The 25,691-nt window shown below is 44.7% G+C and overlaps 1 protein-coding gene across 1 annotated transcript in view; it reads right to left on the reverse strand.

The window, feature by feature from the left end:
- The window catches only part of ELP5 (elongator acetyltransferase complex subunit 5), a 69,890-nt gene that overhangs the window by 28,410 nt on the left and 15,789 nt on the right, over window positions 1-25,691 (reverse strand). The window contains exons 2-5 of the mRNA XM_078669569.1: window positions 23,164-23,224; window positions 5,673-5,753; window positions 4,745-4,974; window positions 953-1,152 (exon numbers count right to left, since the gene is read on the reverse strand). Coding sequence (XP_078525695.1) covers window positions 953-1,152; window positions 4,745-4,974; window positions 5,673-5,753; window positions 23,164-23,224 — 572 coding nt within the window. The remainder of the gene's footprint in view (window positions 1-952; window positions 1,153-4,744; window positions 4,975-5,672; window positions 5,754-23,163; window positions 23,225-25,691) is intronic.

A 25,691-nucleotide genomic window follows, 5' to 3' on the forward strand; every position in this document is an offset into this window, starting at 1 on the left:
CCGGCAGAAGTCACAGTAGGAGCAGGCCAAGCCCGAGCCGGCAGAAGTCACAGTAGGAGCAGGCCAAGCCCGAGCCGGCAGAAGTCACAGTAGGAGCAGGCCAAGCCGCAGCCGGCAGAAGTCACAGTAGGAGCAGGCCAAGCCGCAGCCGGCAGGTGCTACTGTAGGAGCAGGCCAAGCCCAAGCCGGCAGAAGTCACAGTAGGAGCAGGCCAAGCCCGAGCCGGCAGAAGTCACTGTAGGGGCAGGCCAAGCCCGAGCCAGCAGGTGCTACTGTAGGAGCAGGTCAAGCCCAAGCCGGCAGAAGTCACAGTAGGAGCAGGCCAAGCCCGAGCCGGCAGAAGTCACAGTAGGAGCAGGCCAAGCCGCAGCCGGCAGGTGTTACTGTAGGAGCAGGCCAAGCCCAAGCCGGCAGAAGTCACAGTAGGAGCAGGCCAATCCGCAGCCGGCAGCTGTTACTGTAGGAGCAGGCCAAGCCCGAGCCGGCAGGTGCTACTGTAGGAGCAGGCCAAGCCCGAGCCAGCAGGTGCTACTGTAGGAGCAGGCCAAGCCCTACACAGCAGGAGCTACTCTAGGAACTGGCCAAGCCCGAGCCAGCAGGAGCCACTGTAGGAGCAGGCCAAGCCCGAGCCGGCAGGTGCTACTGTAGGAGCAGGCCAAGTCCGAGCCGGCAGGTCTTACTGTAGCAGCAGGCCAAGCCCGAGCTGGCAGGTGCTACTGTAGGAGCAGGCCAAGCCCGAGCCGGCAGGTGCTACTGTAGGAGCAGGCCAAGCCCGAGCCGGCAGGTGTTACTGTAGGAGCAGGCCAAGCCCGAGCTGGCAGGTGCTACTGTAGGAGCAGGCCAAGCCCGAGCCGGCAGGTGCTACTGTAGGAGCAGGCCAACTCCTGGACATACACTGGATTTGCCTCCAGTATCTCTATTCTCGCGCCCAACCCGTAAATTAATCTATTACCTTTTTGATGACCTTTCCTGTTTTCTTACGGTGCCGAACAGTTGCTGTTGCTAGAGCTTCACTCTCACATGCTGGGCTGGTGCTGCTCGGACACGGCATCACGGTCACCACTGTGCTGGCCACGTGGCATGCGCTAGCCACAGTCCCAGGCTCGTGAAGGTCTTGGTGCACGAGGGCAATGACTTGTCTGAGTTTTGAACCTGATGGAAGACAAAGCAGATGTTGAAAGAGACTGAGGTGAAGGAGACAGTAGGTAAGTCTAGCGTTGTGCTGGGGTTTAGGCGGGGCAGAGATCTGGAAGGGACCATGTGAGACAAAGACGGAGACGCTGGTAACTAAAGAATTGCAGGGCACATTAGATATTACAACAGTAAGATAGGCTTTATGTGAGGAGCAATACTGCATTTTGAAAGACATTGGAAGTTCTGCTTTTGAATACATTTTTATAGTTTTCTTTTTAATGATGCTTGTGCCTGACATGACATACATATTGTAAGCTGACATACTCTAGGGGGCTTTTGTTCAGCTACTTTCTGCCCCTGTCAATCACATCTTGGATCAGGTATTTTAGTCCCATTATCCCTCGAGTGGCTGTTTGGGTGTATCCTTCCACCTCCACTTGACAGCATGAGGGGCTAATTTACATACAAAAGGACACTGGTTCGGCACATATTTATTTCTTGATCTCATCCATGCATCACTTACACAAAGCAATCCTTTTTAGGTTTCGCCTGGCGCTTACTGCGCAAGCAGTATCGCGCAGACGAAAACTTTTGTTTAGAAGTATGGAGCTTTCTCCCGCCTCTGTCTTCCATTGGCTAGCTCCATAAATGGAGGCTAGCCACTGGAAGACAGATCTGCCCGTCATTGCCGGAGCAGATCCGTGGGCGTTCCCGCGATTTTTACTCATCCCACCCCTTTCCCTACGTCATGCGGCGGTGGGCGGTGTTTTTTTTTTCTTTCTCAAGCCATGTTTTTGTCATTTGGTTGCCTGTGGTCTCCGTGTTATGTCGTGCTTGGCTCGTGGCTGTCGTCTCCGTCTTCCGCCTTTGCCCGGTATGTATGCTCCGGTTATCGTGCGTGGCTGTCGTCTTTGTGCCTGTGCTCCGGTTTTCGTGCGTGGCTGTCGTTTTTGTGCCTGTGGTCTCCGTGTTATGTTGTGCGTGGCTGCTTTCAGGAGCTGCTCGGCTCCGCTGGCCTCCCCCCCTTCTCTCTGCCCTCCTCCGTCACGGTCTGCCGCTCCCCCGGGCCCCCACCCCTCCCCTCCCTCCCTCTCCAGCGGCCATGCTGCCTCTGCTTGTTTAATCCTACTGCAGCGGCGGGAGGAGAAGAAAGCTGCGTCGGTATGTGAGATGCTGGGCGTGGGGACCGTGTGTGCGAGTTGTGGTGCTTGCTTCATTGATAAGTGTACTCCATTTCCTCAGTGTATTTTGCATGTGAGGTGTACTTAAACTGTTATATTTAACGTTATTCCCGCTCTGTGTTATAATTAATATTGTTCATCATGGACGGTGCGTTATTGTTATTTGCTAGCGCTGCTGCGTCTTTCCACATTTTACTGTTTATGCACTGTTCACATGCGTGTGTACTTTCAGCCTGTTTTAATTACAAAATGCTGCTGTGATCCTTTTTTTGCCGCGCCTTCACTTGGGAGGCCCGGCCGGCCTTGGGACCATTTTTCCGCTCTTCCGCGGCAGTTCTCAGATGTGGTGTGGCTCACGGTGGGCCTCTCACCGCCTGAGGGTGCCTGTCGGTCAGCTCTCCACTAAATGCCTCGCATCCTGCTTGTTCCTAACAGTGAGGCAGCAGCGCCACAGGGAGCCTTGACAGATCTGGGAGTAACGCCCGCCTTTCAGCGGGTCAGTAACTGATACATTTTTTCTGGAGGTGACTCCCATAAGGGTTGGTAGGGTTTATTTGACCCTTAACTTGCTCATACGATCTGTGTAGTCTGTATCAATAAACTATACCTCGATTTTTTTGGGACCTTCTCCCATATGTGCCCCAGAATATTCGCACCAGGGCTGCAGGCTTTGACCCAATTAGCACGAGGTTCGTCCCGCCAATAATCAGGCTGACATCTAGCCCCCCTTATTAGGCACATCATGCATGACTGCTCCTGGGTGTGTGTGTGTGTGACTGCTCCAGGGTGTGTGTGTGTGTGTGTATGTGACTGCTCCAGAGTGTGTGTGTGTGTATGTGACTGCTCCAGTGTGTGTGTGACTGCTCCAGTGTGTGTGTGTGTGACTGCTCCAGTGGGTGTGTGTATGTGACTGCTCTGGTTGTGTGTGTGTGTGTGTGTGGGGCTCTGGGTGTGTGTGTGGGTGTGGCTGGCTCTGGGTGTGTGTGTGTGGCTCTGGGTGTGTGTGTGTGTGTGTGGTAGTAATTGCTGTCTGCTGAGCTCGTCCGTAGGGTACAATAGTTCTCACATTTGCGAGAGATTAAGCTATTGGCAATGTAAATGACAATGCCATTTATTTATCTGTTTTCAAAACCAACACATAAATACACATTTTGTCATTTACAATGCCAATAGCTCTAACTTCTCCAAAGGCGAAACCGTTGCATTGTAAATGCTTGTTTATATTTTGCAGCAGTTATTTGGATTGAGTCTGACCATGCTCCAGTTAGAGAGTGTCAAACCTACTGGCTTTGCCAATGCTTGTTTTATTGGAACATGTTTAAATTGATTTAATATGTGTGAAATTACACTGACGATTAAACATCTAAGCACACAGAAATAAAATACTTGATTGAGCATGTGCACTTTGAGACGCTCATGTATTGAAGATTAGAAATGCTTCAAGTTTATCAAAGCCTGTGCAGTGCAAGTACAATCCATGTCATTGTAGTGGTTTGGAGTACTACATAATCCCAATAATAGACAGCCATTTCAAGAAGACAGAACTAAAAACCTGCTCCAGGGGCAGAACAACAAACGCCCACTGCTCACTGCCAATGACTGCGCAACCTACACAGATGGCAAAGGCAGCCCTGTTAGCGACAAAGCAGTGTAAACACACTGACGGCCAGGCAACTAGAAATGACATTGTATGACAAAGGCACAAATATGTCCATATGCTTGTGTGTGTATGTGTCCCGGACCTGCTGATGCTCGCACCTTTCCTGGTTGTGTGCGATGGAAGCTTGCATATCTACTAATGCTGCTGTACCAGGTCTGTTCTGAGGGAAGCGTGCACTTCTGATCCCATGCTGGGGCAGTGGCAGGTAGGTGCCAGTAAAATGCAATAGACATGCCCATTGCACTAGAACATGTACCTATTGCCCAGCTCTGCTGCACCTCTTTATTGAGGGGGCTCACACCAAATGGAAGAGCAAGGATTGATGAGAGGAGCTGCTGAATGCAAGAGTTTGGCAGCAGCTAGGTCCTGTGTCTCTCACACTTCCAGTCTGCCCTTGGTTCTCTCTGCAAATACCCAGTGCTCACTCATCCCTCTCTACTCACTCAAGCACCCTAAAGTGCATCCCTTCCTCTGGTGTTTTTGCAGAATTGTAGATAAACTGCAAGCTACCATCCATGCCGAAGGATTCCTGCACATGATCTTAATTTTTAACTGTCGCAAAGAGTATTAATCAACCGAATCACAGCGATAAATATTTTTATGGTCATTCTAGAACCAGACAAACAGCTGCCCTTTTCTAATAGGTCTGACCGGGATGTGAAGCCAAATTAAATCATGTAACGAGGGACGTCTATAACCTGGTCCTGAATATCAGTAGAGGGCACATCCTGAAAGATGGCGCTGGTAAACGCAATCACAGACCACACACCTGCACTGCCTGCTGATCTCTGCAACTGATGCAACGCCTGCACGACAAGTGTCGCGGGACTGTGGAGGAGAACCCAGCTGAGCGAGTCCACGATCACAGATACTGGCCCACCGGCTGACGCGGAGCCGAGAACTCGAGCCAGGACCTGCTTGGAGCTGAAAGACTCTGCTATCAAGTCTGCTTTCCCATTCCAGTCCAGGGGGTCATGGAAGCCATCATGGAAGGTCAACCTAGGAGGAAAGCAGAAAAGGTCAAAGAAACCAGAAGCCAGGGAGTGCTCCAAGTGCACAGGCTCAAAGGGGTTGAAGCCATTTTGTCTTCTCACAGCCACACACTAGAGCTTCCCAGACACAGATTCCATTCAAGAATGTCCTGCAATATTTCCATTGCACCACTCATCCCAGGTCTACAGATATATATCCTAACAGTCTGAGGTTGTAAATACCACAACCGAACCCGCAACCGAAGGAAGTACCCTTCGGGCAGCCATACCGAAGACTATTCCCAGACAGAAGACAATTAGGAAGCAGCAACACTACAGACTTAAAGTACAGGTGGTCTTCTGAGCTCTGCCTCAAGAATGAAAGCACCGAAAAGCTGAAATAATACTAAAAAGTGTACCTTTGTTAAGCAGAGGGCTAAGAAGCTACAGAACAAACACTTTTTGTAATAACTGGAAGGGAAGAAACAATAGACCTTGGAAAGTGGTGCTAGAGGTAGAGAGAGGGAAGTAGAAGTAACAGCGAGAGATGAGGCGGGAAGGAACGCAGCAGTGCAGGGTGGGTTAGCAGACCTCGAGGTAGGGGATGTTCTCTAGCCAATGTCAGCATAGTCTAGGATCACCAAACACTGTTCCTGAAGATGGAATGGGACCTGTGTGATCCATGAAACAGAGTGACTTTCTACAAGTCCATGAGTGTTAACTCACCGGGAAGAGATGCCAGGGGCGAAACCTGCTCGAAAATCCTCCTCTGAGCTGTCAAAACCCAAGACATGGACGGAATCTCCCCTAAATGGAAGAAAACAAAGAGTTGAGAACAATGTAAGACAGTATCGACCTACCAACGCCCATTACTGTATTGTTTTTAACTCACCGACCCACTAAAGCCCATCACTGCATTGTTTTTAACCCATTGACCCACTAACGCCCATCACTGCATAGTTTTTAACCCATTGATCCACTAACGCCCATCACTGCATAGTTTTTAACCCATTGAGCCACTAACGCCCATCACTGCATAGTTTTTAACCCATTGACCCACTAACACCCATCACTATATTGTTTTTATACTTATCGACCTACAAATGGTCATTATGTCCTATTGTTTTGAGCTCATCGACTAAACAACACCCATCACTGTGAATGGTTTTACCTCATTGACCCACTAATGCCCATTGTTGTGCAGGTTTCAATTCACTGACCCACTAATGCCCTTTATTGTGTGTGGTTTCAACTCACTGCCCCCTTAACGCCCATTGTTGTGCATGGCTTCAACTCACTGCCCCCTTAACGTCCATTGTTGTGCATGGCTTCAACTCACTGCCCCCTTAATGTCTATTGTTGTGCATGGCTTCAACTCACTGACCCACTACCGTCCATTGTTGTGCAGGTCTTCAACTCACTGCCCCCTTAACGTCCATTGTTGTGCATGGCTTCAACTCACTGCACCCTTAACGTCCATTGTTGTGCATGGCTTCAACTCACTGCCCCCTTAACGCCCATTGTTATGCATGGCTTCAACTCACTGACCCACTACCGTCCATTGTTGTGCATGGCTTCAACTCACTGCCCCCTTAACGTCTATTGTTGTGCATGGCTTCAACTCACTGCCCCCTTAACGTCCATTGTTGTGCATGGCTTCAACTCACTGCCCCCTTAACGTCTATTGTTGTGCATGGCTTCAACTCACTGACCCACTACCGTCCATTGTTGTGCATGGCTTCAACTCACTGACCCACTACCGCCTGTTGTTGTGCATGATTTGCAACTCATCAACTCACTACCCCCCATCATTGTGAACCAAGTTGAAACATTCATTTTTAAAACATGGGAGGGTAACTTGGTAATGATGCCCTGAGATTAGTTCTTTGCATAAAATCTCAAGACAGTTCTATGGCTTTGCGGCAGCTTTAAAAAAATGATAAAAAAACATTCATATATGAGTAGTTTACCAATTAGTTTTTTTGCAAAGGCTTTTATAATTTATGAGCATGTTTCATAGACGTTTATCTACATAAACTAAATATTTAATAAATAACGCATGCATATCATTCCCTGTCCAACGAACATGTTATGCTCAAGCAAAGCCCTTCAGCAGTCACTCCCCGCTGCTCTTAACTCAACACTCATAATCCCACGTGCAGCCTTCCACCACTGCCATCTCTCATTTGCTCTTTCCTTTGTCCCATGTGCAGTCATCCTGCTGCATCCCATAACCTTACGCCCAATATGGAGTAGCCGCAACTTCATTCGAATTAGCTGGACACGTGAAGTCCCTCACGCCTATACCAATTCACTGGACACACCATGACCCTACATGCAGTTCCTCGAGGCCCATCATTCAGTGTCCTTCTCATCCACACATGCAGTCACCCACTGTTAGAAAACAGTTTTCTGGTTGGCAGAGGTATGCACCCTGTCCAAGCAGGAACCACAACTCTAGTCGAGGTAAGCCAGATACATACCATAAATTAACCTGTGCTCACCCTCTGGTAGCTTGGCACACAGCAGTCAGGCTTAACTAAAGAGGCGAGGTGCATTTACACACACACACACACATACACACAAGTTTAGATCAAGAATTGGCAATTCAATAGGATTCGCATTTGCGCGAGTTAGAGCTACTGACGTAAATGATGTGGTTTGGTGTGGAGTGGATGTATGTGGTGTGGAGTGGAATTATGTGGGTTGGATTCGAATTGTTAGTTGTGGAATTGTGTGGTGTTGAGTGAATTTGTGTAGCGGCATGCTCTCCCATATGTGCTACAGGTACATATTTTCATATAGGTACTTCCGACATTTACTCATCACCAGGGGGAATCAGCAACCACTAAGCTCAACTCCCTAGGTCTTACACTTACGAATAACATCTTTTTGTGTTTAGGAACCGCTGAGAACGTTAATTCTTTTGGGAGCTTTTACTCAAGTTCATTATATTTTACTAATCTCTATTTCCTGGTTTAGTTTAACTGTTTAAATCAGCACTAACATACCCATTGGCATAAACGCAGCGCTTTACAAGAAATAAATCAAATTAATCGCACTTAAGCAGTGCACTCTGCTGGTAGTGTTTGTCCAGCGATTTGTACCAGCAATTTGTAACTGGAAACATGCATCCAGAAATGTTAAGATCCAAAGTGTACCCAGAAAAGAGTACGAGCAATGTGTACCTAGCAGAGTTGTTATCGGCAGACTGTACCAAGCAATGTATGTATGCAGCCTTCTGCTCAGGGCCATAGTTGCTCAGCTATGTTTACTAGAGAGGAGTACCCTGAACTTTGTACCGGGCGGTTAATGCCCAAAAGCATGTGAATGTCAAGGTGAACCATGTCCTTGCATTAACATCACACACAACTGCTGTAAACAAGAACCAAGCTCCTCCCCCACCCATACAACATGTGACTACTACTAAACATTGCCCCCAGTCCCAGAGAACGACAACCGGGGTGAGAATACACAAAATGGGGTACACTCACACTGAGTTAGATAAGACGTGCAAACAGGAAGGATAAGCAAAGAATCAATACATAGGAGGTACACGCAAGAAGTGTGTACACACTAATTTGGGTGAAACACAAAGAGTTATAAACATGGGTATACTTTGGTTTTACGTATAGACGGGGATCAAACATTGTTAGTAGAGACACATACAGAGGACAGACATGGAGATGCCTGGGAAGAATATGGGGGATAAGCCCACAGGCATGTACACAAGGCAGAAGGGTATCTGAAGGCCGTAATCCATTTGTATTCACAGCGTAGCGAGACAATGCAGGGGAGGCACACAAAGACATGGGGTATACCCAGAGAGGTACATATACAGGTACTCGGGGTATAAACCACACAGGGGTATATTGGGATATACGCACAGAGAGGGATACACAGGCATGCTCACAGTTTGGAACAGAGCCCTTCAAACTTTTGGATGTCGAGACCCCCCTGTCAAAAGTTTTCAGGCTTGAGGACCCCCCTTGCAAAAATTTCTAGAACTTAGTATTCCTCACAATTAGGGCTCCCTGTTTATCGTTTTTACGGATTTTTACAGATAACTACAGACAGAAAACATTGTATATCCTATCTGTAACTACTTTTAAAAGTGGAAAAATACGGATAATTGGCTACTTTTGAGTGAATCTCTATGGCTATGCTGAGATTATTGACTTTCAGGCCAGTAGCTGTACACATTGCCAGCATAGGGAGTTATAAGGCTCACTGAGATTTGGTTACATTCATTGTTGCATTTCTCAACAGATATTTGTGCTATTATGCCAATTGTTTGATGTTTGTATTATATTATTTTGGCAGTGTAATTTGCTAAAACACGACAGGCATCAAATTATGAGTGCACGTCTATTTGTTAAGTAAATGTGGAAACATACAAGTTATCATATCATCTGTTCACAAAATACAAAATAAATATGGATAAATACCAAGAAGATGGGCAAAAAATAAATATGGATAAATACAGACAGCAAGAGACTGGTTTGATTTGAAAATGTTTCTCAGCAATTCTTTTTAAGCATGGCCCACTCTCCTACTACCCTCCTTTAGCCTCACTGTTGCAGGTGCAACCTGCCTCCTAGTCCTTACTTTCTTTGTCTCAGGGTTGCTACCCTCAGAGATCAGGACCTTGGCCACAGCCCACAAGGCAACCACAGACAATGCAGTATCTATCTGTTTCTCAGGGTCCATGCCAACCACCACTGCTTCTGCCCTCCCCAGGTTTCATTCTGCCCCATCAATAAAAATTGGGACGCAAACCACCACCTGCTTACTCCTCATGGACAACCTCCATACTACCAGGGGGTGCTATGGAGTAGACCACCCAGTTCCTGCCTCTTCAGGGTCACACCTTACCTTCTCCAGGGAACCACATTGCATCCCTCTTTACTGAGAGGCCAGGCTCTGAAGCCAGCATTAGAGTGCCGCAAAGAACCCTAGTTTGCATAGGGACGCTAAATTGCACTATGCTACCAGGTCACTATGGATCTAGATCTCAGAATGAAGGCCAAACACCATGGCATTTATTTACTAAAGTATGCATTGGCGGGTGCATAACACTAGGCAATAAAGCATACAGGCCTTTAAAAAGTAAGTAGATTGACACTAACTTTTGTGTAGCCTTTCAGGGTGAAAGCGCCCTTACACCACATTAGTAAAAGAGTGTCCATGCATCCATTTTCAGGCTTTCATTTTGACAAATTATTGTTATCATGTTCAGCAATCCAACTGATCTTAAACATTGGAGGACTACAATTCCCAGAAAGCAATACTTTGTTCAAATAAACAGGCAGTACAGGAAACAGTGTTCCTGTCTAGAGAGAGACCGGGTTCTACATGAAGTTTGAGGTAAATTTAAAAATTGTTCAATCCACCTGTTCTCCAGAAAACCATTAAAGTCAAAAACATAGTTTCCCTGGTTAATATGTTGGATAATAATAGAAGGGGAGACCTTGTGGAATGGCAGTCCCACTGGAGGGGTGAGTGGGCAAGACCCACCCAAGAGATCCCCAGTGTGGGAGAGACACGTCTTACATCAGAGGGAGACCTTATGGAACAGAGAGCCTGGCCCTGGCAGACCCACTGGAGGGGTCAGAGGGCAGAACTCACCTGAGAGAGCCCCAGTGTGGAGGAGACTCCTAACTCACAACAGAGGGAGACCTTGTGGCACAGAGGGTGAGAGGGCAGGACCCACCAAGAGATCCCCAGTGTTTAAGACACCAGCGGGAGACCTTGTGGAATAGAGAGCCAAGCCCTGGCAGACCCACTGGAGGGGTCAGAGGGCAGAACTCACCTGAGAGAGCCTCAGTGTGGAGGAGACTCCTAACTCACAACAGAGGGAGACCTTGTGGCACAGAGGGTGAGAGGGCAGGACCCACCAAGAGATCCCCGGTGTTTAAGACACCAGCGGGAGACCTTGTGGAATAGAGAGCCGGGCCCTGGCAGACCCACTGGAGGGGTCAGAGGGCAGAACTCACCTGAGAGAGCCCCAGTGTGGGAGAGACACTCCTTACTCAGATCAGAAGGATAGACCTGGTCTAAGACAGAGCTAGGTCTTGACCACTCGAGGGGTGAGATGACAGGACCCACATGATCCTGATGGTGGGAAATGCACTAATATAACAAAACAGATAGTCATGCCTGCCCTGGACATGATGGCAGCGGGAGGAGTGGGAGGACAGGTGTAGAGAAAACAAAACCGGAGGTGAAGAAGCCACCTGAAGGAAATTAAGGGAGAGGAGATAGGAAGAGAGACAGGAAGTTCGACAAGGAGGTAAGGGCGGAATACACCCCTCACTTCCCTGCCATGGACAATCTTCTAAACAGAAATACAGCGAAGGGACCACCAGGGCTTACTATGGTGGAAGCTGCACATTTGACAACATTATATGGGTGACGTCAGCAGCAGGACAAAAGTGAAAGAAAAGAAATGAGAATAAAAGACAAAGTTGTGTGGAAGGAGAGACGAGGTTTCGAGCAGAGGATGGGAGAGAATGGGAATGTGTGAAAATTGTACTTTAACACAGAAACACAGTATCAGATCATGTACTAATAACATATTTAGAGAATGTTTAAATAGTCATAAAACACAGTGTAGAGTTTTTGGTGATATCAAGCAAAGTATAAAAAGTCTGAAAGCACAGCCAAGGCAAATCAGCGGGCACCTGGCTGAACCTATGAGAAATGCTCGCCAGCCTGCGTTCACTATTCCAACCTCATGCTATTGGTTGTCTGACTTACTTTAGTGGAGGAATCCCAAAGACAGCAGTGGGGAAAGGGTGGGCGTGAATTTTTGGAGATAAGAATGTGTGTGTGTGTGTACGTGCATGTATGCTTGTGTGTGGATCTGAGGGGTGAAAAGCCGGAGAATGGTGGAGGAGGTGGGCAGAGGCAGCCTAGTGGGTTCTTGCAGATGGTCCTCTTTTTTCTGGGACACACCCTTGTCCCCTCCTTCTGGTTTGCAGCTGCAACTTTCCTTTCTCTAACGTCCTGGCATAAGACCGATTCTAGAGGGCCAGATCCACGATTCCAATGGATGAGGAGAAGTGTACACCACTCCGGATCCCAGACACACGCATGCATAATACCACACGCTCACCATGTTCCTGTCACAATGGTAACTGGGTGCCAATGGTGGCTCTGTATAACATGGTCTGCTTGAGACAACAGGGGTTTGGTTGGTGAGGGGGAATCTTAGTACAGCCCCTCACATGCTCTTCAATCCATGATACCAGGTGGAGATGCTACTCGTTACTTTCTATACTAGGAAAAGATCTTGAGTGAGAATGTCAGTCTGAGTGAGGGGTGGAAGGGGGAGGAGCGGGAGAGAGACAAAGAAGCACGATGATTGTGAGTGAGACCCAGGTGAATGACATGAGTGAGTGTGAGGGGAGTGATAGGGAAGAGATGAACTGTGTGAGAGAGGAGTGAGAGTGCAAGGGAACTATTTTCAGCTCTGAAAAGAACAATATCACTTATTTTTCCACTGGTTCTAGAAATATGCCCCCTACTTAACGATCTCTCAAGCAGTCCAAGTGTGAGCTCATTCCCTGCGGCCACTTCGTGCCTCACATTTCTGTTGGATTTACAGTAACATCTCCCTTAATCTACTCCTGCTGACTTAGTAAACCTAATTAGAAATGACTGACAGGCGCCCCCGGAGAACTAACACATCAGCTTGGCTGGGCTTTACTGACACCGAAGGGGGCGGGAACTTAACAAAGGCGCTGATGTAAACACTGAATGCGCTCTACATTTTTTAATGTCTATTTATATTTCTTTAAACTGATTGGGTTACTGTAGTGTCTCAGCACGACAGGAGAAGAATTAAGTTGATAATATTATTTATTATTGAAGTTACAAGGGCCCGCAGGGAGCGGGAGTAAATGGCAGTCACAACGGGAGTCAGCTGTCATCTGTCAAACATGACAATGACGTCACATAAATACCAACAAGAACATTCCAAGTGACGCGGAATGACGCTACCAATGAAAAGTGAAAACATACTGAGGACACTAACATATTTCCCCCCAGCACAATATAACATGTACAACATCTCCCTTTCTCCCACAAAAACAGGAACAGTTTATTCCATAACATAATCTTTAAACCTTGTTGGCAAGTTGATAACTCTGCCCACCCTGGATGACAACTCCCCAGTGTGATTGATTTCCGTGTCCTCCACACCTGTAACAGAGGATCCAAATTCCTCTAAATAGTTATCAAGCATAGGGTCATCTTGAGCAGGGACAGTATTTGCACTGCCATCAGAACGATTTCTAGAACTGTCTCCCAAGGCAGGTGACCCCTCTTGGCTGTCATAGGTTTGCAATAGTTCAGAGCTACTAGATATGTCTCCCCATTCCAGAACACTTTCATTAAGACTCGTATCTCCTTCATCCATATTCCTCATTATAATTTTTTCTTGCCCATGTTTGAGTCTTACCACATCATCTTTGCTACGCCATCCATCACCCTCTATGAAAACAGCACCACCTGATGCCCTGCCAATTTTCATGGGTTTGCTAAGTTTGGATTCCCCTTTACTTACCAAAACAGGCTTCTTTACTAACACCCAGTCTCCAGGTGCTATGCTCTTGTCCTTAGCTCTATTTACCTTATCAGAGTAAGCCTTGTTTTTCACTTGTTTGTATTCAATGTTCTCCTTTACCTTGAGTTCCTTTTCGCACACTTCTCTCATTTCCACAGTTGTTCCTTTCCAACCACCTATTTTTGGAGTGATTATATTGTTACATGCTCTACCTCTCATCAGGTAAAATGGTGTATAACCGGTGGCTTCTTTTGGTGTGTTGTTATGTGCACCGATTTTTTCTTTAATAAATTTTTTTACATCCATATTGTTTGCAATTGCCATTTGGATTCCTTCTTTAAAAAATCTGTTTATTCTCTCTACTTGACCATTGCTCTTTGGACTGTACAGAGGTGTCTTCTCCTGTATAATACCTCTCTTTTCCAAAAAATCAACCATTGTTCTTGATATCAGTTGTGATCCGTTATCCGACACCATTATTTTAGGCTGTCCTTCTCTTTCGAATGTTTTTTCGAGAAACTTAATGACAACATCTGTGGTCACTGTATTTACGAATTTGTAACACACCCATTTGGTGTAGTAGTCTGTCAAAACTATTAGGTACTTGCACCCGTCAGTCAAGATGTTGAAAGGACCAGCAAAGTCTATTGCTATTTTGGCCCAAGGCCCATCCGGAATTTCTACCATTTGGAGTTCGTTTTTTTCAATTCTCCAATGCTTGTCTGACTTTAAGCATTTCTCGCAATTGTCCACATAGCTCCTAACTTCACTGTCCACACCTGGCCACCAATAGTGCATTCTCAATACTTTTTTTGTGGCCGTGGTGCCCGGATGCCCTTTGTGAGCCAATTTAATGATCTTTCGTCTGAGTTCAAATGGGGGAACAAAAACTTCACCTCTTTTCAAGTAGCCATTCTCTAACGTAAGTTCATCGCTTACCTGCTGGTAAGATCTCAGTTCCACTTCAAGGTTTCTTACATGTGGCCATGCAGTTTGTACGTACTTATTTACTTTGGCCATGACATTATCCGTTTTCATACTCTCCTCCCATTCATTTTCAGTTATGGATCCTTCACACATAAAAGTGGCATCAATATGCGCAACTATACACTCATTGTCATCCTGTTCATCGCTCTCTTGCCCCTTTACTGGCAACCTGGACAAGCAGTCAGCTCTACAGTTTTTTCCTCCTTTAATGTGTTCTATTTTAAAATTATACTCCTGAAGTTTTGACAGTAGTCTTATTAACCTAGAGCTAGCGTTTCCGTTGCCTCTACCTTCGCCATCCATCATATAAACCAATGGTTTATGGTCGGTTACCAGTGTGAAACTCTTCCCCCACAGATAGTCCTTGAGTTTGTGCACTGCCCACACGCAGGCCAAAGTTTCACGCTTAATTGTACTGTAGTGGACCTCCGTGTCATTCAGCATTCTAGAAATGAACGCTATCATGTTCTCTTCACTTCCCTTTTTCTGGCAAAAAACTGCACCGATGCCCTCATTACTTGCATCTACAGTTACTACATTTTCCAATTGTGAGTCATATGGTTTCAATGCAGGAGCATTCGCTATTTCCTCTTTGATCAATTTGAAAGCTTCAATTTGTTCCTCCTTCCAGTTATAGGCCACATTCTTTTTCAACAACCTCCTAAGTGGCTCCACCTTTTCAGCATATTTTTTTATGAACTTAGCATAATATTCACTGAGGCCAAGGAATGACTTGAGTGTGTCTTTGTTTTTTGGTTCCGGGGCCTCCCTTATTGCATGCACTAAATCATCTTTTGGTGAGATACCTTCAGCTGTCAAAACATGCCCTAAGTATTCAATTTCCTTTGTCATGAATTTGCATTTGTCCTTTGAGACTGTCATGCCTTTCTTTTCCAAAATGTCTAAAACCGTTTCAATCAATTTTATGTGCTCTTGTTCAGTTTTAGAATGCAAAAGAATGTCATCTTGAAAGGCTTCCACACCTTTCAATTTTCCAAACAAGATGTCCATTAGTTTCTGGAAAACCCCTGAGGATGATGCTAAGCCGAAGGGGAGTCTGACGTACCTGAATGCACCAAAGGGTGTGATAAAAGTTGTTAATTTCTTGGACTTTTCTGACAGACATACCTGGTGATAAGCGGCTTTTAAGTCGATCAATGAAAAATATTTAGAACCAGATGTTGACTGTAGAATATCTTGGATTTTAGGTAGGGGATGGCAGTTCACCATAATGTTTCTATTAAGTGACCTCAGGTCTACACATAGCCTAATGTCCCCTGTCTTTTTCTTCTTTGATACAACAATGGCAGAAACCCATTCAGACTCTTCTGCCTCTTCAATTACACCTTCCCCCTTCAACTTCTCAAGCACTTCCCTCAATTCAGATCTTATGGACAAAGGTATCGATCTTACTTTGTGTTTACATGGTATAGCACCCTCCTTTAGTTTGATGTCATGACTGAACCCCATGACACAACCTATTTCATTTCTAAACACTTCTTTATGTTTTTCAAAAACAGATTCTAAGTTTACATCAAAATTTTTTATACATATGCTATTCACCCAATCCTCTCTTAATACTACTGGGTCCTTTGCTCCCGGAATCAGTACCACCCCAAGTTGAGCCAGGTCTCTCCATCCAACTAGTATCCTCCCTTTCTCTGCTACATAAATCTTAGTTTCAATCACTCTTCCCCTGAAACTCACAGTGTCAATGAAATATCCCAGCATATTTATTTCCTTCTCCCCAAAAGCTTTCGGGTTTATATCAGATTCCGTTAGTTGAACATCTTTCCATTTTTCTTCAAAAAGAGTATCAGATATGGTTGTTATGGGCGCACCTGAATCAGCTGTGAACTTTAGATCAACCTTACCAATTTTCACGTCACTTACCGGACCTTTTATCTTTCCATCCTCCATTTCTACATATAAAACAATATTCGCACACATTTCTTCATCAAAACTACCTACTGCATTAATACTCATGTTATTGCTCATTCTTTTAGTTTTACATAAAGTGGTATAATGACCATATCTTTTACATTTAAGGCACTTTTTACCAACAGCAGGACAATTTTTAAAATCAGCTAAGTGTTCATTTGATCCACACCTGAAACAGCTCAACTGCTTACCTCCTACCTTTCTTTCACCTACACTCTTTTCACTCGCCTTACTATCAACTCTCCTCTTGTCCTGTAAATAAAATACATTACTATTATTAGTTGTTGAAGATAATTCCTTGGTGGAAATAAGAGACCTCTCTATACCCCTCGCAATGTCAATGACTTCCTGTAAGGATGGTCTTTTACATGCCAACAGTCTTTCCTGCACCTTTTTAGTATAGCAGTAGAAAACTATTTGGTCCCTTATGTATACATCCGTCATTTCCTCATATTCACATTCTACTGCCAGAACTCTTAGACATGCGACATAGTCTTCCACACTTTCCCCCTCTTGTTGTTTCCTTTGGGCAAATTTATGTCTTGCGACCATTATATTATTCTCTTCATCAAATTGTCGCTCCAACCTTTTCAAAGCCTCCTGATATTCATTTAAAGGCACAAAAGTTCCGGGCGGACTCTCATATTCAGGCAGGCTGTCAAAGATATCCTGACCAGCTTTTCCTAATAGCCCAAACAACAAAGAACATTTTCTTTCAGCATCAAAAGCCTTTCCATCAATTGACACGATGTAATTTTCAAATGCCCTCACCCACTTTTTCCACTTCATAGTGGGCTTACCAGGATCATCTAGAAACCGAGGAGGTGCACAGATATTGTTGCATTCAGCCATATTTAGCTTTTTATTCCAACTCTCTCTTTTATACACTACACAGCAGGCTTGTTCGAAGTATTTGTAGTTTACCAATAGTTTTAATGATATGAATACTCTTGCGCTTACTTGCATTTAGTCGCGCTGAGAAGAAATCCTAACAATCCATCAAAAATAAAGATCACGAGCTTCTAATCATTGTGCTCGTAAAAAATCATTCAGAACATTTCAAAATGGCCGCTCGTTGCGCACGCACAGTGACGCGCGTTCCAGTCAGCCAATCACTTCCACTCCCGGCATGCTTCACACGTCTCAGCTGAGGTAAATGACAGACGCCTCCGCTGTTGCCTTGTCAACGAAACGCTGTACACAACAGATTTACGCGTCGGAATTGAAAACAGAGCGGCATTCGTCGATGACATTAGCCAGTCAATTCCTCAGGCGAACAGCTATTTCTCACATCAAAACCAATAGTTGTTTGAAAGTCTCTCATAAAATATATGCGCATCCCATATCCTTTGCGTTAATAATTTCATCTGAATTTAAACTTTATATCTGCTCGCCGATTCCGCCAATTACTCACTTTTCAAGATACAAGTGCTCCTAGCTCCGACCACAAGTTTCATCAATCAAGCTTGCGATTCAAAATTCTTCTGCAGACCCTTGTTTCACACGTCCTCGTCGCCAATTGTAGTGTCTCAGCACGACAGGAGAAGAATTAAGTTGATAATATTATTTATTATTGAAGTTACAAGGGCCCGCAGGGAGCGGGAGTAAATGGCAGTCACAACGGGAGTCAGCTGTCATCTGTCAAACATGACAATGACGTCACATAAATACCAACAAGAACATTCCAAGTGACGCGGAATGACGCTACCAATGAAAAGTGAAAACATACTGAGGACACTAACATATTTCCCCCCAGCACAATATAACATGTACAACAGTTACTTTACTGTCCTCACTGGTGTTGCGTACTAGCAGTTTTCGTTGGTACAGACTAGAGAAACCAACCGAAGTTCCGGTTGCCGAGGAAACCTGCAAACAGCCACAAGATCGTATTTCAAATGCAGCCACGAAGAAGAAGCACGAAAAGGCATTTCCTGGTGTTCAATCTTCAATTTCTCTGATTGGAGGGCAATCAACGATGACGCTGCATACTTTCACGATGTCCTCCAATCAGAGAGCGCCTGAAGATGCCACGATTCGGAATCCAAAACGAGGAGCAAACATTTTGAATTCCAATCAGATTCAGGCAGTTAAAGGCGAAGGTCCAACGGGAATGCGCGACCCCCTTTATAGGACTCCACGCTCCCCCTGGGGGTCGTGTCCCACAGGTTGAAGACCCCTGGTTTAGGAGGACACATGAAGGTCGTGTTCCTTTTGTATTCTCCGTGTGCAGGGTGCAAATTGTGCAGCCACTGAGTACACAGACATCTGGCTAAATAAAACAACACAAGCACCATCATGGTTTGTATTGGTAATAATGTTTTTTTTTAAAACAGTTTCCCCGTGCATGTAATGAAATATGTAATATTGTTTAGTACTGTATTAATTGATAATGATTCCCTGGAGTTTAAAATGATGTAATAAAGAGAGGTATTTTATAACTATTTAAAGTATGACTATTTATTTGTTCATACATTTTGATAACACTCAACGTAAAGATAGCCGTGTGTACTAACCACTGCGAGGTGCCCAGCTCGCACTCTGTGTCCAGAAGCAGGGACCGCATGTGGAATGATTTCTGGAACCAGAAAGAGCGGCCCTGCGTCTATGTTAAAGGCGCAGGCACTTCAAGTGTTTGTTGGGAATAACAAGTAGCGATGTGGCGTAACATACAGACCTACCGACTCTGGGACTGGGGAACCGGGTTAAAGTCTTGGCTTCGGCTCTACAAAAAACATTGTGATGGGAGTCCAGGTTTATCTGTTTAATTATTTTTTTAACCCATTTCTAATTTATTCTCTGGTATGTCAAGATATTATCTGTTATGTAGCGCCGAGAGAAAATGACTACGAACAAAGTCAAGTATGATTGAACCACAAAAATGACAACACTTGTTTTTCAAAAACTCTGATCACCTGCATGCGACAAACACCTAAACAACTAAGAAATAAAAAAAAACAGTACACCACTAACAATTCAGGATTAAGAAAATCTTCACAGTACACTGATGGAGCCTACAAATCTTTACAGTGCAATTAACACCAAAGAATGTGAAAAGTCATCACATTCACTTTAGAAATTAATCAGCAGTACACAGTGGTACCAGCTTGGATGTAATGTGACCCACAGAGTAAGGGATGAATTATACACAATCTGGGGTGACCAAACACTGCACAGTTTACCACCGACAGATTCAAACACTGCTGGCAATACGCAAGTGTACTCTGGCCTCGGCCTATGAGCCAGGAGCATTGAAGTGCATGCCAATGACAGTCGACAGTCTCTCTTTCCTTTCTGTTAATACGTCACATTACATACAGTGATTGACAGGTGAACTTTTAACATGGACACATCTTGGGCTCGCGATAAATTATTTATATTGTACAATCTCCCACTCTGTTCAAAAGCAGGGACTGAATAGGGAAGGTTTTCTGGAACCAGAGAGTAGGGCCCTGCATCTGTGTTCAAGGCGCAGGCACTTCTAAGAAGTGCTCGTCGTAAATAACAAGTTGATGTGTCGTAACATACAGAGCTGCCAACTTTGTGACTGGGGAACCGGGTTTGAGTCTCAGTGCCGGCTCTACAAAAAACATGCAGATTGCAACATATAAAAATAAACTTGTAACAAATAAAATTAAACAATGGCAATCAAAACAAAATAAGAAGGGAAACAAAATTACAAATCTCGATTCTACTAGGGCAATGATTGAACTCCCTTCGTGAACATGGGTGAACAAATAGCGCAGGAGCCATTAAAAGAAAAAAAAGAGTGCACCGACCAATCCATTAAAAAAACAGGGGTCATATAACAGGGGCAGTAGCCTGAAACTGAAAATGGCAACGTTTCACCAATGAAAAGAAAGGAATTTATTAAGGAACACGAACGGACGCATGTGAAGTGATGGGCGTGATGAAAGCCCATAGAGTTGATACAGCATGTCTCGAAGAGACAGCGCATGCACTGCCCAGGTGAGACCTAAAAATAGCCAATATTTATCTGAGTAACACAAGACCAAAATGATACAAATCCAACATACACAAACCAAGTTATGACTTTTGCAAGATTAAACAAAAATGCAGTGCTTAGAAATCTGGTCGCACTCTATCGGGGCAGATCCAAAAGTTCAGTCCGACCACGATGGGAGTGCGAGCCGGATTTCATGAATGACACCGACCCACTGACAGCGCCTTTGTTGTGTTGAAGCTCAGGGACAATGTGTTGAGTAAAGGAGGGGATGCATTGCTGTCGAAGTCGGGAAACATCGTAGATGCATTGATGTCAAGAAGCTATGTTCATCGGCCTAATGCGTCGATTTAGAACTGCTGGGCTATGCCTTGGACCGGGGATGCATCAGAAACCAGGGACAGGCGTTGCAGACATTGGCGATGCGGTGCCAAAGACTCATGCAAGAGCTGTAATGCAGAGGCAATGCGTCGGCAAAGTTGGGGCTGAGTTGTGAATCGTAGTCGGTGCTTCATGCAGTCGGTGAGCGGTGTCCATGGCTTCGGTGCGGGCAGCAGCCGATGAGTCTATAACACAGAACAATGCCCCGGTTCCGATTGACGCTTCGGGGCACATGCGTTGGTTTCTTGGGTTGCAGCACCAAACATTCACTTCCAAGGGCCCAGAACTGGATTTGGCACCACTTGGCAGAGCAAGACTCACAGTAGAAGAGCCTAAGTGCTGGCAGAAACATGTAGGTGAAGTCTTTGATATCCCTGAGAGTTTAGAAACAAGATTCAAAATCAACAAGTCCTTGGAGAACCTTTTACAGATTCGAGATGCAGAGTCAAGCCCAGTCCTCTCACTTCCAAGCAAGAAGCAGCCGGCCAACATAGCAAAGCAAGCAGCAAAGTGGCAGTACCTCCTGGCAGCACAAGAGCTCTTCTCCATGGTAGAATGTCCTCAGCTCCAGAAGTGTTCCGAGTATATAGTGTCAGAGGTCCAGTACTCCTACCCATTTTGGGCTTTGAATTAGGGAGATTTAAAAGAAAGGCCTTTGTAGTGCACAACACACTGCCCTTCCCTGCCTTGGCTTCAGACTCACTATGGGGGGTATGCAAACCTTTGTGTAGGGACAGGCAGAGCCCTATTCAGGTGCAAGTGTTAGCTCCTTCCTCTCACTTTTGCTCAGGAAGACCCCTAAGCCTGGTGATGGGCCATCAGGCTGTGAGTGGCACACCTCAGATCCCTTTGTATGTGACTGTCTTGAGGAAATGCACTAAGTCCAACTGTCACCCAACCCAGATGTGTATTCCGAGACAGGCAGAAGGAACAGAATGGTGAAAGTTAGAGAAGACCAATTTTCTAAAAGTGGCATTTTCAGACCTGCAATTTAAAAACAACTTCACTTAAAGATGTATTTTTAAATTGTGAGTCTATAGACACCACACTAACTTTTTCTACCTTTTCCCAACTGGAAGTTACACTTGTAAAATGTTACAAGGCAGCTCCCATGTTAACCTATGGGAAAGATAGGCCTTGCAGTAGTGCGAATATGAATTTGTGAGTATTTCACTATCAGAACATGTAAAACTCAAAACTACATGTCCTACCTTTTAAGTAGACTGCACCCTGCCCGTGGGCTGTCCAGAACCTACTCTAGGGTGACCTATGTGTAATAAAAAGGAGAGGAGTTGGCCTAATGGCTAGGGTGGTGAACCTCGAATCTGGGGAACTTGGTTCGAGTCTCTGCAATGACGCTGAACATCCTGTGATTCTGGGCAAATCACTTAATCTCCCCGTGCCTAACAAAAATGAATGTGTCCTCGTGTAATGCAAATGGTGCTATGTAAAGCGCTCAGATACCCGATTCGGGTCAAGTTCGCGCTATATAAAACTCTGTAAAAAAAAAAAAGAAAAAAAAAGGTTTAGGCCTGATAATAAGGTTATTTTGTCAGGTCGAAATGATAGTATAAAACTGCACACACAGGCAATGCAGTGGCAGGCCTGAGAAATATTGGAAGGGCTACTCATGAGGGTGGCACAATCAGTGCTGCAGGCCCACTAGTAACATTTGATTTACAGGCCCTGGGCACATGCGCACAGTACTAGGGAGTTACAAGTACATCAAATATGCCAATCATGGAGAAACCAAATGCCAATACATTTTAGACATAAAGCACATGCACATTAGCACTGGTCAGCAGTAAAAATAAAGTGTATGGAGTCCCAAAGCAAGCAAAATCAAGTTCAGCACAGAGTCAAAACAGGGGTTCAGAAAGCAAAAAGTAAGGGGAAACTATGGCAAAAGCTGGCAGGTCTTACACCTGCGGACACCCAACAGAATACATTAACCACCTCAAATGTTATTTGGCAATCACCGAAAACACTTGGAATATCCCGAACGCCCACCCCATGATGCTATCAGCAGCCACTGTCCACCTCCCTCATGCACCACGTGCAATGCCACCCGCAGTCACTGTCCAGTGACCCCTAGATGATGCCATTCAGTATTCTCCCCATCATCAATCTCTGCAGCCACCTGACCTTTACAGTCCACCCCACATGACGTTCACTGTGACAGCAATCAGCACAATCTAGACATACCTAACCCCACAGAGACCGTTCAAAGATGCTATCATTATTCACTGTCCCACCTTTCCAGACAAAGTCACACAATCAGTATTAATGGAGGACCGCTGCAAGCACTCTTCCAGTGAACACCCACCAGTGCACGTGATCCACCTGATACTAAGGGACAGCAAAGATGTACTTACCGCTCCACAGCGACCACTGCACAGCTTTTAAGCAAACTGCGTCCGCTGCATTCTGAGCCATCTGAAAAACAGAAGAGAAAAACAAGAACATCAAAGAAAAGTTGGAGATGAAAAGCACTCTGTGACCCAATTACTCAAACTTGGCTTGCGTCGATCTCATGCCTTGTTGTGGATACACACACAACTCTACGCCAAACAAGCACAAAATCATAAGACAGGCTATCCATCCACCAGGAACAGACCAGGCCATTCAGTACAGCCACCTCCACCCCCACAGGTTGAATGAAGGCCTGTGCATCTGGAAAAACTTTGAGGGGCAGCACAGATGTGTACGATACCCACAATATCTCTTAATAGGTGAATACTTTGGTCGTTAGTGAATACAAACATCATTTCACATCGAAACAGTAGACTTCTCTGAGACTTATGCACCTCTCCATTCGCGTAGAGCAGGCAGACCTCAATCCTGAATGATTCCAAACTAAATGTCATTGCGAAAAAGAAAAAGGGGTTTAGCCCTGGGTGCGAAAATTGCTAGTTTTCAGACTGTATATGAAAGACACACGTATTTTATTCTCACATTACAAAAGTACCAAACAGTTTTATGATACAATAATCATTAACATAACAGGTGTTTTTGTAAAGTGCACGATTACCCGGAGGTGTCCTGGCGCTGATTAACAGATGTTTATTGTTACCCAACTCAATGGTACTCATTTTATCGGCCTCAGAAGGATGAAAGGCTGGAAGGACCCGCCGGGATTTGAACCTGTGACCATGAGGTCAAACACAGGCCCCTGCAGTGGCTGCTTTAGTCCACTGAGCCACCAGACCCGGCTAAAATGTTCACTTTAATTGTGGTAGAAGTTAGACTTCATATCATATAAATCTGAAAAGTACCACAAAAGTATGCAGTTTATACTTTGTGCGATGGAAGTTTAAAGATAATGTGACCATTTATAATAACAATTTTGTGAACTTAGCTCCTGGGTAGAGATATGTTTTCCTTCTAATTTCTCTGAATCAGCGAATGATTTTGCAAAACGTGTTTTGGTGGCTGTGACATCAATTGCGATCTTATGACCTACAAATAAACAGTATAAGTGGTTGGCTGTGATAATAATTGTGATCCAATCACCTATAGTTTTATTTAAGGACTTGAATAGAGGACACTAAATATGGAGGTAATCGAAGGACACAAAAGTGATGCAATTTTGAAACCAGTTATACTCTGGAAAGTGAAACTATTTAAAGCCATTTGGAACGGATGAAAAACATTAATATAAAGTAGTGATTTAATGATGTTTCTATCATAAAACTGTTTTTATACTTTTGTAATAATATGAGAATTAATTTTTCATATTCTGTTTGAAAACTAGCCTTTTTTTCTCCCTGAAGTAAACCCTTTCTCTTTTTGATTGAATGCTTGTACAATTATTATGATGTTTTACTACAGGTGTAATTTTAGTCCATGGGATCCAGGTACAAAGATTACACCAACAAACACTGTCCTTTGTGATTGTTCCAGCGACTGCTGTCCCCAAAATCACAGAGACACAGCCATATACTAAGAACCCTCAGTTATGCTTGCCCTCTGTAGTCGTGTCTCTACAAGTATGTTTTCAACCCGGGCTTGTGTCCCAAGATGCACTTCATTTAAAACTGCGTCTGGAATATGGTTACAATCCACTTTAGTTACACTATATAGCTTCACCACAAATTAAAGACAAAAAAGAAGGAAAAACAATCACCCTTCTGATGAAAGGAGTCGACATGTTTCAACACCTCTAATATGAAATATGCAGAGATTTTATCAGTACCTTTTTGTTGTCACATGCAGATAGTCTTGTAATCAACTTATAAGCATGACTTAGATATGTGACATGTACTTCATACAGCCATATACATATCTACAGTTTATGAATTAATGTTTTTCCTTCAGGTGCCTTCTTTTGTTTTAGCATCAAGTCGCCATTAGCAGGGTAAGACGGACGAATGGCTTTATTAAATCTTTTCAAAATCCTGAGTAGGTTGTAAAGCTTTAGGATTATCAATCACATTCTTCACGCAGTCATCAGTTCTGGCACCATAACCCAGAATCCTGCAAACTTTGGAAGCCGTACCCACAGTCTCACCAAGCAATCCAGCACCTTTAAACTAAATTACTGTCTACCTGGCTACTCAAAGGGCTAACTGACATCTTCCCTGGCGCTGTATCCACTATTACCCGTTTATACCTCTATCTTGGTGACTTAAATCTTTCAGTGGCTGCTCCTCCAAAACCATGACACAGTCTTTCACTGAGCCCTTTGAATCCTTAGAACGCACCACTTGTTTGCCTGTAAGAAGGATTCAGAGAGCTAAATCCTCAATTTTGATATTTGCAGGTCACCAAATCACAGACAATACTGGTCTGGCTTTGCATGTGTTCCCACCTGGTTTGGTAATTCGCACTGGATTGTTGAAAGCGGGGCAGGGCGAATGGTGATTTGGATATGGCTGGCGTCTGTCTAGAATGGCATGGTGGG

This window comes from Lissotriton helveticus, chromosome 12 (genome assembly GCF_964261635.1).
Source record: "Lissotriton helveticus chromosome 12, aLisHel1.1, whole genome shotgun sequence".
NCBI classification, from domain to species: domain Eukaryota; kingdom Metazoa; phylum Chordata; class Amphibia; order Caudata; family Salamandridae; genus Lissotriton; species Lissotriton helveticus.